General features: G+C 53.0%; 1 protein-coding gene across 3 annotated transcripts in view; it reads left to right on the top strand.

Annotated features, from left to right (window-relative positions):
- PRSS12 (serine protease 12) overlaps positions 1–17,443 on the top strand; it is a 74,593-nt gene that overhangs the window by 18,226 nt on the left and 38,924 nt on the right. For all 3 annotated transcript variants that reach the window (XM_079771794.1, XM_079771793.1, XM_079771795.1), the window contains exon 3: positions 4,561–4,717. In XM_079771794.1, coding sequence (XP_079627920.1) covers positions 4,561–4,717 — 157 coding nt within the window. The remainder of the gene's footprint in view (positions 1–4,560; positions 4,718–17,443) is intronic.

Below are 17,443 nucleotides of genomic sequence, written 5' to 3'. Positions count from 1 at the left end.
TAAAAACAATAATTCTTTTTCTTTTAGGATGTTTCTCTACTTCTTAAAAAATTCTTCCTACTCTCTATAAGCAATCCACTTGTTAAAACTCTGGTTGCAAAGGTAGAGTTAAGGTCATTTATCGCCATATATGAAACATAGGCAGTTGAGATGACTTGGAAGTGAGAATGAGAAGAAGATGCCCTTCTGGTAAGCTACACGAGACTCTGAAAGCAAATAGCTCGAACCAGGAAACACTGAGATCACCCCAGGCCCTTGGCAGCCGTTTCCTGCGTGCTCCAGCTGGGAGAGTACATTTGTGTCTTGTCCTCTGGGACCTGCGCCTTCCTGACACGTGTGGAGGACACTGTGGGGCACTGGCACGGCATTCGCCTCCGGGGAAACCTCGGGAGTTTTATTTGTCCGCAAGCCCAACGTGAGCCAGCTGCCTCCCGGGAATTCTCTTTCCGGTGATGTTTTGTGTGTTTGTTGGGAGGATGTGGGATGTTGACGCCCCTTTGTCCTTGAGCTTTTCTCTGTTTTCACAATTACTCATACAACCAGAAAAACCACATGCTTTCAAATAAAACATTAAAAATGCAAGATAATGTGCCGTAATGGTCCTGGGTTGTAGGTGATTTTAAATTTTCTCTGAGGGTATTTATTTTCTGTGTGCTCTAAGCTTACCACAGTGTGAGGGGGAGGGGGAACAGGGGAGAATACAATAACTTAAGAAACTTACACATTTTAAAATTATTTTTCTGTATTTGCCAAACTTTTTAAAGGAAAAATACACATAACTTAAGCAAATTTGTTTCCTACCATAATTGGGCCATCAGTTAATTATAGGAAGCAATATACGATGTTGAGAACAGCTGTGCTTATTAAGCCTGTCTTTATTCTTTTGCAAATAAGAGCCCGTGACCTGCATCAGCGCACGCAGCAGACACGAGTGTGTGCCGAGCGCGTGGGCCGAGCCTGCTCAGAGCTTGGGCTGGTGCTGGGCGTGCACTCAACCAGGTGCCGTGCAGAGAGCCTCGGCCCCGGGCCAGCCAGAGTGTCTCCTGCGGCTCAGTGGTTAGCATTTGGCAGGAGGTGCAACTAAGCCTCCTAATAGGGACCCCGCCTGTTCTGACCCTTTTACCACATCACAGCCTTCATTCCAGAAACAGCAGGCGCCTGCTGTGTCCCACCGCGTTCCGCGGCGTCCTGCTGTGCTTTGCTCGCACTGGCACTGCTCGCTCACTCTGAAGTCCTGGCACTGCTCGCTCACTCTGAAGTCCCGCACCCATCACCCATTGCGGGCTGCCCAGCTTCTCCTTAACAGATGCCGTTGCCCCGCGGTGAGCAAGCTCCAGGCTCCACCACCTAGGGCAGTGATGGCGAACCTATGACACGCATGTCAGCACTGACACGCATAGCCATTTCTGATGACACGCGGCCGCATGCCGAGGATGAAACATTTGCTGCTCCTGAGGATGAAACATTTGCGACTAGAGTCTTGGAGTTAGTTTTTTCCTCAAAGTGACATACTACCCGAGTTATGCTCAGTTTTTTGGCAAAGTTTGACACACCAAGCTCCAAAGGTTGCCCATCACTGACCTAGGGCCTTCCTGACCACTCTGGCAGGAAGCGCCTGGAGGTGAGGGCTGCCCAGGGCCTCAGGGGGTGCCCTGCAGCACCTGGGCAACCCCTGGCAAAAGCAGGCGCCTCCCATCTGGGGAGTGTGTCCGTGGGGAGTGTGTCCGTGGGGAGCTGAGTAAAGGACAGTGCTGGCGTTTCCCTGCTCCTGTCCTTCCTCGATGCTGTGCTGCCACATGTGGGTCCAGCCAGTGCGCACGGTGGCGGAGGGGCTCTCTGTGCTGCACCCACTTGACAGGTGACATCACATCACGGCACTTCGGTGAAGGTGGCCCTGAGGGGGACGGTGGGCGGGTCCCGGGAAGCTCCTAAGGAGGACGTTGGCGTGGAGGACTGACTGAGAAGGGTCCCCTGTGACGGCCTGGGGGGACATCACTCCCACAGGAGGCACAGGGGCGTCCCGGCCCGAGGCGGGGCCAGCGTCAGGAGTTCCAGGGAAGGGAGGAGGGCGTGTGGTCAGAGCCCTGACCGAGGCAGGAGTGGAGGGAACTCCAGAGCGGAGGGGGCCAGCTCGGGGCACGGGCTAACGGGGAATCGAGGGGAGGACCGTGGTTGTAGACACAGGATGTGAATCTGAACCGGCTCCCGCCCATGACGTCCACAATGTGTCATAGTGTCAGGTGTCCACTTGTACTTGGTTTCTGCAAATATCAACGTATTTCTGTGCTGAAAACAAGGATGCTGGCTGGACCCACGTAAGTGCCTTTGTGGTAACTCCAGGTTGGTGATGCTCAGGCTTCGGGAAGAGCAGTGGCACCACCGCAGTGCCATGGAAACCCAGCTGCTCCCAGACGCGTGCTCCCAGGCCCGTGCTCCCAGGCCCGTGCTCCCCGGCGCGTGCTCCCAGGCAGGCGGTGGTGAGGGTCTCCTCTGGTTTCCGCGGCTGCTGGGAACCATGCGCTGAGACGACTTCCTCTTAAGAGCTGCTTGTGTGAACGAAATTCAGTGCGGAGCGTGTCAACGGGGAGCGTGTCCGTGGGGAGCGTGTCAGCGGGGAGCGTGTCAGCAGGGAGCGTGTCCGTGCGGAGCATGTCAATGCGGAGCGTGTCCGTGCGGAGTGTGTCCGTGCGGAGTGTGTCAGCGGGGAGCGTGTCCGTGCGGAGCGTGTCAGCGGGGCCGTGGGGAGCGTGTCAGTGCGGAGCGTGTCAGTGCGGAGCGTGTCAGCGGGGAGCGTGTCCGTGCGGAGCGTGTCAGCGGGGAGCGTGTCCATGCGGAGTGTGTCAGCAGGGAGCGTGTCCGTGCGGAGTATGTCAGTGCGGAGCGTGTCCGTGCGGAGCGTGTCAGCGGGGAGCGTGTCCGTGCGGAGCGTGTCAGCGGGGCCGTGGGGAGCGTGTTCGTGCGGAGCGTGTCAGTGCGGAGCGTGTCCGTGCGGAGCGTGTCTGTGCGGAGCATGTCAGCGGGGAGCGTGTCCGTGCGGAGCGTGTCAGCGGGGCCGTGGGGAGCGTGTCCGTGCGGAGCGTGTCTGTGCGGAGCGTGTCAGTGTGGATCGTGTCAACGGGGAGCGTGTCCGTGGGGAGCGTGTCAGCGGGGAGCGTGTCTGTGGGAGCGTGTCAGCGGGGCCGTGGGGAGCGTGTCCGTGGGGAGCGTGTCAGTGGGGAGCGTGTCCGTGGGGAGCGTGTCAGCGGGGAGCGTGTCTGTGCGGAGCGTGTCTGTGCGGAGCGTGTCAGCGGGGAGCATGTCCGTGCGGAGCGTGTCTGTGCGGAGCGTGTCAGCGGGGAGCGTGTCCGTGCGGAGCGTGTCAGCGGGGCCGTGGGGAGCGTGTCCGTGCGGAGCGTGTCTGTGCGGAGCGTGTCAACGGGGAGCGTGTCCGTGGGGAGCGTGTCAGCGGGGAGCGTGTCTGTGGGGAGCGTGTCAGCAGGGCCGTGGGGAGCGTGTCCGTGGGGAGCGTGTCAGCGGGGAGCGTGTCCGTGGGGAGCGTGTCAGCGGGGAGCGTGTCCATGCGGAGCGTGTCAGTGCGGAGCGTGTCAGCGGGGAGCGTGTCCGTGCGGAGCGTGTCAGCGGGGAGCGTGTCCGTGCAGAGCGTGTCAGTGGGGAGCGTGTTCGTGCGGAGCGTGTCAGCGGGGCCGTGGGGAGCGTGTCCATGTGGAGCGTGTCTGTGCGGAGCGTGTCTGTGCGGAGCGTGTCAGCGGGGAGCGTGTCAGTGCGGAGCGTGTCCGTGCGGAGTGTGTCTGTGCGGAGCGTGTCAGCGGGGAGCGTGTCAGTGCGGAGCGTGTCCGTGCGGAGTGTGTCTGTGCGGAGCGTGTCTGTGCGGAGCGTGTCAGCGGGGAGCGTGTCCGTGCGGAGCGTGTCAGCGGGGAGTGTGTCTGTGCGGAGCGTGTCAGTGGGGAGCGTGTCCGTGCGGAGTGTGTCAGCGGGGAGCGTGTCCATGCGGAGCGTGTCAGTGCGGAGTGTGTCAGTGGGGAGCGTGTCCGTGGGGAGCGTATCAGTGGGGAACGTGTCAGTGGGGAGCGTGTCCATGGGGAGTGTCTCAGTGGGGAGCGTGTCCGTGGGAAGCGTATCAGTGGGGAGTGTCTCCGTGGGGAGCATGTCCGTGGGGAGCGTGTCAGTGGGGAGCGTGTCCGTGGGGAGTGTCTCAGTGGGGAGCGTCTCAGTGGGGAGCGTGTCCATGGGGAGCGTATCAGTGGGGAGTTTCTCAGTGGGGAGCGTGTCCGTGGGGAGCGTGTCAGTGGGGAGCGTGTCCGTGGGGAGCTTCTCAGTGGGGAGTGTGTCCGTGGGGAGCGTGTCAGTGAGGAGCGTGTCCGTGGGGAGCGTGTCAGTGGGGAGTGTGTCCGTGGGGAGTGTTCTAATTGGTGAGATGATATGAAGTAGATGAGTGTGTGTGCCCATCACTGAAGTGCCTTACTAAATATTACTTCCTTATTGACGCTGGGAAGGAACTAGGATAGACCTGATCTTACTGCTTGGTGTCAGGAGGTGGTGTAATTGTCTTTGATTTCCCAGGCGCAGGCCCTGCCTCCCCCGTCCTGCGCCTTGCGGGTGGGAGCAGCGAGCACGAGGGCCGCGTGGAGGTCTACCATGCCGGTCAGTGGGGGACCGTCTGCGACGACCAGTGGGACGATGCTGACGCGGAAGTGGTCTGCAGGCAGCTGGGCCTCAGGTTGGTTTCCCTCGTCCTTGTTCCGTGTGCTTTAACGTTTGAACCTAGTATTTCCTTGCCCATCGTCAGGTGCTGTGTGTTCAAACTGCACGTCCTTGAGCGACTGGGAAATGCCAGCTTTGCGCTTCCTAAAGGCTGCGGGCTCCCCCCGGAGGCCGTGTGCTCCGCGGTCCCCTCCGTCCTATCAGAGCTCCGTGCGCTGCTCCTCGGTCTCCCGTTTTACCAGAGCCCCGAGGATTTTACTACATGTACCGGCTAATAATGCGAATTTTTTTCAATAGATGGAGTTACACATATGTTGATATAGATGCGATTTGATATGTATGCTATTTTGTTGTATTGACAGCAAGCTTCAAAACTTCATATGTCAAATTTGCTGGAGGTGTTAACATCATAGATATTTTTATGCTTAAAAATGTAGAATTTTGTGCCAAAAAAAGAGCATTTGCGGGAAGTTTTAATTCATTATTTTGAAGAAAAAGTTATCATATACTTCAGGAAGCTTATGGTGAACATGCTCCATCTCAAGATAGTTGTGAACACTGGTTTAAATGCTTTAAAAGTGATGATTCCGATGTGAAAGACAAAGAACGTCCAGGTCAGCCAAAAAAGTTTGAAGACCAACAATTACAAGCATTATTGGATGAAGATGGGTGTCAAACTCAAAAAACAACTTGCTGAAAGATTAAACGTTGCTCAGCACACAATTTCCAATTGTTTACAAGCAATGGGAAAGATTTTAAAGGAAGGAAAATGGGTGCCACATCAACTGAACGAAAGACAAGTGGAAAACCGAAAAGTCATCAGTAAAATGTTGCTTCAACGGCATGAAAGAAAGTATTTTTTTGCATCGAATTGTGACTGGCGATGAAAAGTGGATTTATTTTGAGAATCCCAAATGCACAAAATCATGGGTTGATCCAGGTCAACCACCAACATCGACTGCAAGGCCAAATCGCTTTGGAAAGAAGACAATGCTTTGTGTTTGGTGGGACCAGGAAGGTGTGGTGTATTATGAGCTTCTAAAACCAGGTGAAACCGTTAATACTGATCACTGCTGACAACAAATAATCAATTTGAACCATGCTTTGATCGTGAAATGACCAGAATGTGCCAGAAGACATGGCAAAGTAATTTTGCTTCATGATGACGCACCATCACACACTTCAAAACCGGTTAAAGACATGTTAAAAGATCTTGCCTGGGAAGTATTAACCCACCTGCCATATTCACTCCTTCAGATGACCACTTGTTCCGATCGATGGCACACGCACTTTCTGAGCAGCACTTCAAAACGTATGAAGAAGTGGAAAATTGGGTCTCTGAATGGTTTGCCTCAAAACAAGAAAAGTTCTATTGGGACGGTATCCACAAATTACCTGGAAGATGGGGGAAATGTGTAGCCAGCGGTGGACATTACTTTGAATAAAGCACTTTGGATGTTTCTCTTGAAATGACCGTGTTTTCTGTGATTACAGAATCCGCATTGTTAACCGGGACACCCGGCACACCCAGAGAGGCGGAGCCTTGCGCTGCTTCTCACCGTAGCTCTGCATCGCTCCGCAGCCACAGACCTGCCAGCCACCTGATGGCTGCTCCCCCAGGCGTCTGAACTGTGACCGCTGCTTCCTTGTTTGTCGGCTGATGTGCGAAGGGGATGGCTCGCAGGGCAGGGAAGCGCAGGTGTGCCATGGAGACCGTGACAGTCCGTGCTCCCTGCCGCGGCGTGGTGGTGACGGCCCGGGACACCGCGCTGCGCCCCAGGTCCGCCGGCCCCTCTCCAGTGGTTCTGGGCGTAGGGGCAGCGAGCCTGCGGTGTCCCTGAAATTCTGTTAGGGGCTTTTAATATTGGACATTTTCCCTGATATTGGGCTTTTCCACTGAGCCCTTGGGGCTGTCCGCACGCTGTCAGGGACCCTCCCTGATGGTGGTCGTCTTTGGAATGTGAACTGTCTCCACGCGTTTGTTTTTGGCAGTTGTTTCTGTAAATCACCCGCCTCTTTTTAAAAACTCTGTGTTTATATTGGAGTATTTTAAAGTAATATACAGACATTTTACCTCTAAATACTCCCGTAGACATCTCTTACAATAAGAACATTGTGCTGTGTAGCCAGATGACCCTTATCACAAATGATCATTCCTGACGGTGTCTGGTGCCGTCACACTCAGATCCGGAGCTGCCTGCACGTCCTGACACGTGGTGGCTGGTCGGCAGCGTCCTCGTCCTGGCTGCACGGTCCCTGAGGTCTCTCCCAGGCCAGAGCCCACTCTGTGACAGTGACAGTGGTTGTGGAGGGGACCAGCCTCGTGTGCTGCAGAGCGTCCACCTCCTAGGTCAGTGTTAATCCCCTAACAGGAGCCTTGGGCTGAAGGGTCGATCAGCGTGTGTTGTGGCTAGAAGTCCCCCCAAGTGACATGCTCTCCTGTCGCCTCCCGCCAGGACGCAGGAGCAGCTCTGGGCCGCCTGGAAACGACACTGCCTGCCTTCCCTGCCCCGCTGACCCGGGCCTCAGTGCGGGTTCCCGTCCGCGTGTGGACTGGCACAGCGAGACCAAGCCTGTGTCTGTAGGACTGAGTGTCGGCGTGTGGCGGGCACTGTGAGGTCATGTGGTCACTGTCTTTGGATGGGTCAGGAATGAGGCCAGCTAGCTTTTCCTGAGAAAACTAGCTAATCCTTAAATTTTTAAGACTAGATTTAAAAAATATTTTTATTGATTTCACAGAGGAAGGGAGATGGAGAAATAGATAGAAACATCAATTATGAGAATCATTGAACGGCTGCCTCCTGCACGCCCCCTACTGGGGATCCAGGGATTGAGACTGCAGCCCGGACATGTGCGCTGACTGGGAATCGAACCATGACCTTCTGGTTCATAGGTAGACGCTCGATCACTGAGCCACACGGGCCGGGCTTAGCAATAGATTCTGAAACTGTTCTGATTGGTGTCAGTTTCAGGACCAGTTTTCCTCAGATTTTAGGTGTTGGTGGAGTCAGCACAGCGCGGGGTTGGGTGTGGGCCTGCGGTGGGACCGCCTGGAGACGGATCGGCACAGGATACCTCTCAGCGGCAGCGCCCTCCTCTGTGACGCACCTCCTCACGTGTGGAGTTCAGTGCCTGTAACGCAGTTAGCGCAACATACTTTGGCAATGCAGGGCAGTCTGTCAGGGACTGTTATTGGTGGAGGAGGTTATTAAACATTCCAAGTAAATTGACCTTTTGGTGGTGAGTTTATCAGACACCATTCCTTTATCCAGAATCCTATTTAGTTAGGTGTGGCTACGAGGTTCCCATTTTAAAACACTCACTGATGTGTGTATTCACTGCGTATTGATCACGTGGTCAGTGGTGTGCTAATTGGTTTTCATGTGAGTTACTGAGAAACCTGTGTCTTTGTCAAAAGTGGTAAGAATTTTGAGGGTATAGTAATAGCATATTTAGCATTACCAATTACAGTATGGATTAATCTAAATTTAAGCTATAAGGCATTTTAAAAAATCACTAATATATTTCTGTGGGGAAAAAGGCAAGCTTTTTTTTGGCTCAGAAAAATACATAGAAAATGTAAATGACACACTGAATATTAATTATATTTACAGTTATAGAAGTGATTCTAGAAGGGCAAAGATGTTTTTCACTCACATGAACAGCTCTTATACAAAGACCATGTTGACAACAGTCTATACATAGAAAGAAAGAATATACAGATTGACTCACAAGGACGCCTCTATTAATGCTGAACGCGTGTGTGGGTTCTTTCTCACGTGTTTGCACGTGCTTACGTCTTAAGCATTAGCTCATTGCTGTCTTTCGTATGAGGACTCATGTTTGGGAGAGTGAGTCAAAGGGAAACTCTCTCCAAACATACACGCAGCAAAGGTCGCCCACCAGCCTGCAGCGCCCACCAGCCTGGGAGAGCGTCGCTCCCCCGGAGTGCGCCGGGCTCTGAGCTGCCGCTGCCATTGACAGTTCTCTCACAGACGCGCATTAAAACAGCATTCTGCTCTGCTCTGCTCTAGAATTTGTTTGCTCACTTAAAGGCACAGTACTTTTTTTAGGTGGATTGTTTTTAATGGCACTGGACGGTAAGCAGACAGCAGATTGTGCTTGTCCACATTTATGATTTGTTCTTGAGCAAATTGCGTCTCAGGCTTGTTGGCTTCGTTGCTCCCCCGAGGGAGACTACGTCAGGCCTGCCCGCGGAGGGGGCTGCCGTTTCTGTGTGAGGTGCTGTCTTCGCGCACCCTCCTCTTTCCATGGTGTCTGCAGATTTTGCTCGCTGGCATGCTTCCCAAATACCAGAGGAATTACTGTACTCAGGATAGCGGATTTGATTATCCCAGAGCTTGGAGAAGAAGGCGGGATAGGAAGGGAGGCAGCCAGATGTTAGCAAATGGAACCTGCGAGGGCATCCGTACACAGGAAGCTCTAGGTGGAATCTTACTGGGGCCTTTCACGCACTGACATTAGAGCGTTTCTTACGCCTTCAGAACCCGTGAAAGCATAGCCTAGGATGGTGACGTCCTACTTTATTGTGTGGATGTGCTATGATTTGCATAGGAATTCAACCATTTCAAACAGTTATTTCCTCTTAGTTTTTTTTCTGCTATAAAATGATCGTACAAAACCATATTATTGAGTGGTCAGAATAAAAATTCTTCTCATCCAAATTGCTTTTTGAAAGTTTTTTCTTTGCTCTTTTATTTTACTGTTCTTTCGTTTTTAAATATAGTTTATAAAATTTACCAAAAAGATAGCCTGGTATATGGAATTATTGAGAAGAAAGAGGTGAGGGAGTTAAGCCTCTAAGATGACCCTAAGTCCAGGGGTCTGTTAGTGAGAGCCAGAACCCTGAGGTTAGAGGCTCCCAATGTAGAATTTCTTTATTTCACGTTACACTGCTTACAAAATAGCCATGTGTTAATAAGAATAAATACAAATACGGGCTGAGAGAAGTAGGGAATCAAGAAAGAAAGGTTAACTAATGGAGGAAAATGAATGTTTTCGATAGACAATGTGTGAGGGGCCACGGCACCTCATTACAAAGGCCCAGGAGGCTGGAGCCAGCAGAGCGCCTCAGACTGCTCGGGCCAGGCAGGCTTTCCGTGCAGCGGGGGTTAACCCTGGGCAAATGAGTTAACACCTGGGCCTCAGGTTCCTCCTCTGTGAGTTGGGGAGAGTACCTCCACGGGGTTATAGGGAGGATTGGATGAGGTAAGGCCTGGGAAGCTGGGAGCCTGTGCCCAGCCAGCAGTGAGCATCCAGTGTCCGCCAGCTCTCATTCTTGGAGATGGAGGGGTTGCTTTCTAAGGAGAAATCCAGGCTATTGAGCATTTAAAGTGTGTTCTTTCATCCATAGGTTACAAGTGTCACAAACTGGTATTTGTAGTTAAAGGACCAATTTTTCATAATCTACCTTGCACAGTAGAATTGCCCGCTCAAAGTGGTTGCAGGGCCTGAAGACTGAGTTAGTTCAATGGGCTATTTATTTGGTCTTTTTTTTTTTTTTTTTTTTCATGAAAAACCAAAACAACAAACCTTTATACGAATACAATCTGATTAGTGAAATAGGTTTAGGAATGTTGAGGCTAAGGGTCAGACATAGAATCAATTCTGTGTTTTGGGGGATTGCTGTTCTTTCGGTCAAATAGCTCTAGAGGAAATGCTAGTAACTCTGTATTCTATCAGAGCACCATTTCCCAGGTTTGTTCTGTGGCCAGAGGGTGAGAAGGCCGCAGCTCTGGGCTGTCACCACGGAGGGAGCAGAGGCAGGCAGCTGTATTGAGTTCACACGGCACGTGACTGTCACAGCCGAGGGTGTTGTGTTGCGCTGCCCAGTGCTGCAGTCTCTTTACGGGCAGGATCATCGGTGCCTTTGTGGCCCCCTGAAAGCCCAGGCACAGGGCGGGACCGGCCGGAGGAATGTGTGTGTCAATAGCTTTTCTTCATCTCAATAGCCTCCCATCAGCTGGGAACTCCACCCCACCCGCCCGACCCCACACCAAAGCGCTGACAGGGCACGTCCCCTCCTGCCCAACCCAGCCCCGCCTCCTGGATAGTCTAGTGTCCCGCAGCTTCCGCCTGTGCTGCGAGGGGGGGGGGGGCGCAGCTCAGGCCCCTCCCTTTGGGTCTCTCCAGGGTCCCCACCTGTCCTCACCCAACCGGAAGCCCTGGCTTTCCCAAGGGAGTGGGGAGCTCAGGTCCCCTGGCCTTTTTGGTTGTCTGTCTCCCCTCCGGGGTGGGGGTGGGGTGGGGTGGAGTGCACGGTGCAGACCCTTGGGGCCGGCCCTCCTTCCAGCTCCCGCTCCCCCCTGGTCAGCTCACCCATTGCTGTCTGTAACCGGCTAACCATGAGGCCTTAACATGTGGAACGTGTGCTGTGGGGCCGTCACTAACCTCTAACCCTGTGTCTGCATGAGCATGTGGTCTCCCAGTCCTGCCACCCCATCTGCAGTCCCTGTGGCCAGGAGGCGTGGACACGCTGCTGCTCCCTGAGCCAGGGCCTGGCCAGCCCCCCCTTTGCCACCTCCCCCCCGCACCTCTGTCCCAGCCAGGGCTGAGGGGCGGCTCCCGGGGCCTGGGGAAAGCCAAATGGCCAAAACAGAAGTCGCCTCCAGCACCACCTGAGAGGCCGGGTGTCCTTACGCCTCTTCCCTCTGTCCCAGTGGGCAGCACCAGACCCAGAGTCCACGGCAAAGAGCCCTCATACCAAGCCAGCGGCCCAGCCTCACTCGCCCACCTGGGCCCGCTGGCCCGTATGGCGTGCCTGGCCTGTCGGTATTTATTGCCTCCATCCGTGCTGTCCTCTGGGCCCGCTGGCCTGCTGCCTCTGCCCCCAGGCTCCACGCCATCATCCCCAGGCCCTCCCGGACTCAGCCAGGGCAACTGCGGGACCCAGTGTGCACATTGGAGCTGTCCCTGTGCCTCCTTCACTCCGCCCCCGCCCCCCAGGTCAGGCCCAGGCTGGAATGCACAGGAGCCTGTCCCTGCTTCTCCTCTGACCGGGAAATAAACTCCCCCGCTAAGGGGAAAAACAAGCCCACCGCACCTGCCTGGGGCACATTCCTCCTCCAGCCCTCACTGGCCTGGTCTGCATCCTTGGCCTCAGATGGGCCCCACCTTTATGCAAGTTCATGGCCATCCATCCTGGCCTCCTTGCTCCACTAGCTCCTAGACCAGTTCGCTCTCGCGCGCTCTCTCTCGCTCTCCCTCTCCTCTCTTACTAGTGTTAACATAAAAAAAACATTGAAACCTGTAACGAATTTTTGTGAGTGTATTTGAGCAAACTGTTGACATATGCCAGGAAGCAGAACCTCAATGAATTGAGGTAATGCTCCGGAGAACAGCGGGTTACATCTGTATTTATACATTGCCATCAAAGGAGGGACTTAGGTGGGCTACATGAAATCCATTGGTAATAGATTAAGGAGGTGGGATAAAGCAAAGCAGGGAAACCCCTGGGATTGGATAAAAAGTAAAATGATGGACACACACTTAGGTGGGTGCAGGAACAATTAACATGATAATGAAGGAACTTGTGGTATCTGTCCTGGCGCCCACCACATTTGGTTGTGCCCCAGGGGGTCCAGAAAAAGGGAAGTTACAAGTTTCCCAGATATTTCAAGGTTATGTTATCATAGATGCAAAAAGACAGATGGGCTCAGTTAAGGTAAAGGCTGACCTTGTCAGTGAAGATACCGGCCTAGGACGTAACTGCCCACCATGACTGCTTTAGTTAAAGTTTAATTTCAGACCCTCCTTGGTGGTTACTTTAGGTCTCTGGGTTTGCAAGACCGCCATGCAGGCCTCCCCTGGGCTGTTAGGTCAGCATGTGGCCCCTTTCGTCCACATTAGTACATCCTTGGGCTGGATCTGGTCTCTGTCACAATAGGCCTCTGCCCAGCCCCTACTCAGGCATGCTGGTGGGTGGGGTGCAGCTGCCCCACACCCGTCTGCCCTGCCCAGGTCTCTCCCCTAAGCCTGGGCCTGCAGGCGGCAGGCGGAGGTGCTGTACCAGCCCATGCTCCAGTCCTGAGGGGACGCCCTGGGCTCAGTCAGACCCTGGGAATCAGGCCCCCGGGAGGAGCCCAGCATCCCACTGGAGTTCCAAGCATGCTTTTCATTGTCCCCCTTCCCCCATGATGACTAGGTCTCCCCACCCCACCCCCACCTCGCTACGGGCCCTTGCTGTGGGGTTTTGAGCAATCATGCCCAGCTTGAAGAAGGGCTGCTTCCGAGGTCAGATGTTGTCTTTCAGTTAAAGAAACAGTGTGCAAAAAGAAAAGAAAAAGTGTTTTTCCTAATTTTTCTTGTTCTCAAGTTTATTGTGTGGTGTTTTTTCTGATTAATTAAACATTTTTTTGTGATCATTAAAAGAATGTTTATAAATAATGGAAAGTATGGGAATATATAAGGAAGAAAATAAAACACCCAGTGGTCTTTGAAAGAGTGCACACACATCATCTTTCAGGTTTGAAATACAATGTATCCCAGGTACTCTGTCCAGCCTGTTGAATACAATGTATCCCAGGTGCTCTGCTCAGCCTATTGAGATACAGTGTATCTCTGGTGCTCTGCCCAGCCTATCTTGAGTCACTCTCAGCCAATGGGTGATTCTAAGTTGGGTTTGTTATTTTTGCTTGATGATAAAAAGATTTAAGTTTGTAACCTTTTAGCCTAAATCTTGTGTGAAAATGATATTAATCTTTAAACTCTCTAAAAGTGAAATAGGGACAAATGCATTATAATTGCTCTAATCTGGCCACTGTCAGGTTGTGCCTTTTCCCACATGGTCAGTGGCCATGGCCATTGCTTTTTGTGTGAACAGCTTGATCTTCTCCCTTGCCCCATTTTTTGGGTGTGTATCAGTTGTTTTGTCTTTCATTACAATACTAGAGGCCCGGTGCACGAAATTCGTGCGTGGAGGGGGGTTGTCCCTCAGCCCAGCCTGTACTCTATCCAATCTGGGACCCCTGGAGCCTAAACGGGCAGTCGGACATCCCTCTCACAATCCAGGACTGCTGGCTCCCAACTGCTTGCCTGCCTGCCTTCCTGATTGCCCCTAACCGCTTCTGCCTGCCAGCCTGATCACCCCTAACCACTCTGCTGCCAGCCTGTTTGCCCCCAACTTCCCTCCTCTGCCAGCCTGGTCACCCCTAACTGCCCTCCTCCTGCAGGGTTGATCACCTCCAACTGCCCTCCCTTGCAGGCCTGGTCCCTCTCAACTGCCCTCCCTTGCAGGCAGGGTGCCTCCCAACTGCCCTCTCCTGCTGGCCATCTTGTGGTGGCCATCTTGTGTCCACATGGGGGCAGGATCTTTGACCACATGGGGGCAGCTATATTGTGTGTTGCAGTGATGATCAGTCTGCATATTACTCTTTTATTAGATAGGATAGAGGCCTGGTACAGGGGTGGGGGCCGGCTAGTTTGCCCTGAAGGGTGTCCCGGATCAGGGTGAAGGTTCCCTTGGGGCGTGGGGTGGCCTGAGCGAGGGGCCTGTGGTAGTTTGCAGGCCAGCCACGCCCCCTGGCAACCCAAGCGGAGGCCCTGGTATCTGGAATTTATTTTTCTTCTACAATTGAAACTTTGTAGCCTGGAGCGGAGCCAAGCCTGGGGCTCCCTCCGTGGCCGGCAGCCATTTTTGTTGGGGTTATAATTGAAACTTTGTAGCCTTAAGCGGAGGCCTGGACCCTGCCAGGGTGTGCGGAAAGCTTTGCTTCCCCTGTTGCTGGGGGCAACCCTGGCCTGCTCTCTCAAGCTCCATTCTGCCACCATTTCTGTTTGAATTTGTTTACCTTCTATAATTGAAACTTTGTAGCTTGAGTGGAGGCTTAGGCCTGGCAAGGGCTGGTGGAAAGCTTGGCTTCCTCTGTTACCTAGGAAACCTTGCTCTCTGTGGCTGTAGCCATCTTGGTTGGGTTAATTTGCATACTCACTCTGATTGGATGGTGGGCGTGGCTTATGGGTGTGGCTTATGGGCGTGGCTTGTGGACATGGCTTGTGGGTGTGTCGGAGGTGTGGTCAATTTGCATATTTGTCTATTATTAGGTAGGAGTAATTTCTAGGAGTTTTTTTTTTTCCCTTTGGTTGCCATTACATAGTTCAGATATTTCTTCCAGATTGTCAGTTTGCCTTTTGATTCTGATTAGGACAGAGTACCTGAGATACATTGTGTTTCAACAGTCTTGCTCTACAGAAGTTTAAATTTGTATGCAGTTCAATTTAACTCTTAGTTTTAGTTTTCCGACTTCTGGGTTTCTAATAGTGTTCATATTCTAATATTGTTCATAACTCCCAAGGTTATGAGAAGAGTTTTTATTCTAGTCACTTTTTAACCTGTTTGCTGCCTTCTGTTTGTCCTCCCTTTCTCCTCCTTCCCTTCTTCTTTCTTTCTTCCAATATGTGGGTCTTTGAACCTTCTGGAATTTATTGTTGTTTCTGTTGAGGTTGGGATCAAATTTTATATTCTCCCATATTGGTCCCTTGTATTCTTATAGCTCTGAATCCTGGCTCAGTGAATTGTGCCCATTGAAAATGTTTTAATACATCTTTCCCTTTCCTAGCACCTGTGCCAGGGCCACGGTCCACAGGCTGCTAACCTCCTTCCCCGCAGCTCTCCGCTCTGGCCTCCCCTGGCCCAAGTCGGCCTCCATCAGCCTCGCCCCTCCACCCTGCTCCGCCCTGCTCCGCCCCCTGCCGTCAGTGTGCTCTGAGCTGGCTCCAGGTCTGCAGGCATTAGTCCTTTACCTCGGGACCTGGGGGCGGGGGGCGGGAGGGGGTGTCAGCAGGCTGGACTGGAAAAGGCCGGATAGTAAGTCCTCGACTTTGCAGCTGCGCACTGTGCCGCTGTCGAGTGCAGCTTCCAGAGCCCATAGCTGTGCGTGGTGTGGCTTGTTCCAATGAAGCATTGCTTCCGGGCCGTGGAATGTGAATTTCACGTGATTTTCACACATCACAAATTAGATTTTTGTTTCGAGTTCTCCCCAACCATTTATATACTAGTAAGGTAGAAAAGCTCTCGGCTCCAGCACAGAGGAGCGGGCGTGTGCCGCCTTTCGCCGTCTGCTCCGAGCCCCAGCTCCGACCTCTCTGCTCCCTGGACCCTCCCGCAGGAAGGAGCCGGGTGGAGCATGGACATAATGTATGCGACACTACGCCATCCGATTACTCAGCCCCAGGTTCTGGGAGTAACTCACAGCCAGTAGATGGGGTGAGAGGGTGATTTTCAGCGGGGGTCACACGGCCTGCTGCCCCTGTTAGCGTGGACGTCTGTGAGCAGGCTTTCTTCCCGAAGGGAGATCTCTTCCACTCTGACTCTGAAAACATTTTAATTTCTTCACAGCCTACAGACCACGATTGCAGGGTCACTTTGGTGTAAGAAATACCTTCCTGGGGACACACATGCTTCCTTTCTTTAAAAAGGTTTGGTTTGTCCGCTGCAGTGATTCCTGTGGAATGCTGCGTGTGCGGTAAAGCACCTGCCCCGTCCGTCCTTGGTCACCCTGCCCCTGCCCCGTCTTACGAGAACAAAATCAACGCCGACTTGTTTAGTGTCTTAGAGGCTGCCAGTCACTTCCACAAATGTGTATTTTAGAGGTTACTTTAACTAAACAAATAAGGGAAAAGCATTTACAACATAAACCCAGGAAGTGCTGGGGTTTTAGTGGATCCTCCCTCCTCACCGCTGGCCCAGCGCTGCCTTTGCGGAGCGGGAGAAGGAAACTGGGACGTTTGTTGAACTCGGTACCCAGTGCGTTGCAGGCGCATTGCTCAGCGGTGAGGGCTGTTACTCAGCAACTGCGGGCCGGGACCACCCTGCCGAGGCGCTGCTCCAGGTCCCTCCGCACAGCCGTGCGAAGGAGCAGTCCTCCCCGTGTTTACCTCACTGGTTTATTACTGACCCCGTGTTTAACAGAAGCCTCTTGGGCCTGGAAAGTTTGTAAGTTCCGGAGGGAGCCCCGCCAGAGCCAGACTTGCACCGAAGGCCGTCCCACATCGGCCTTTGCTCCGCAGACTCAGCCGGAGCGGCGGCTTTGGCCAGTCAGTGAGCGTGGGCATGTGATGGCCGGGCCCTCCTGTGGGCACACAGACCACAGCGCCACCACCAAACGCGTGGTCTAAAACCCCGTTAATTGAACATGCATGGCTTCCGTCCAGGAGACTAGAGATGGCGTTCTCTGTCATTGTGTTCCCCTTAGCAAAGCCAACGTGTCCACTCACACATCGTGTTGTGACGGTATCACTCGAGTTAGGAAAATGTCCTTTTCCCTTTGAAACCTGTCCACTTAGCTGTAGACGTTAACCTTTAATCTTTGCTGGGGCGGACTCTCGGTGTGCACTACCTGGCAGATATCAGCTAGGGATTCGGTGTCGGCACTCTAGGCTGCAAAATTTTAACTCCGCCAAATCACCCTCTGCAGCCTGTCGCTCCTTTTGTCTCGGCTTCCTTCACCTCCTGTGAATCCCTCCCTTCTCCCTGCGGCACGCCATCCGCATGGCGCACAGAAAGTGGGCCGGGAGATGCGGAGCAGTCATTTGCTTGGATGGTATCTAAAGTGTTTACTTTCAGATTATTTTAGACGTGTTCTCTTAAGAGAAACTTCCATAGTATCAAGTAAGATGAGTCAAACAAGTTCCTCTTTAACCATAAAATTTACTCCGCGAGACTTTACCATTACTGGGGTATTATAGCTGTTTGGCGCACTTTCATTCAACACATTTGGTTGTA

This window comes from Cnephaeus nilssonii, assembly GCF_951640355.1.
Source record: "Cnephaeus nilssonii genome assembly, chromosome: 5".
NCBI lineage: Eukaryota > Metazoa > Chordata > Mammalia > Chiroptera > Vespertilionidae > Cnephaeus > Cnephaeus nilssonii.
The sequence above is the reverse complement of the archived record's forward strand: the minus strand, read 5'-3'. Positions and strand labels throughout refer to the sequence as shown.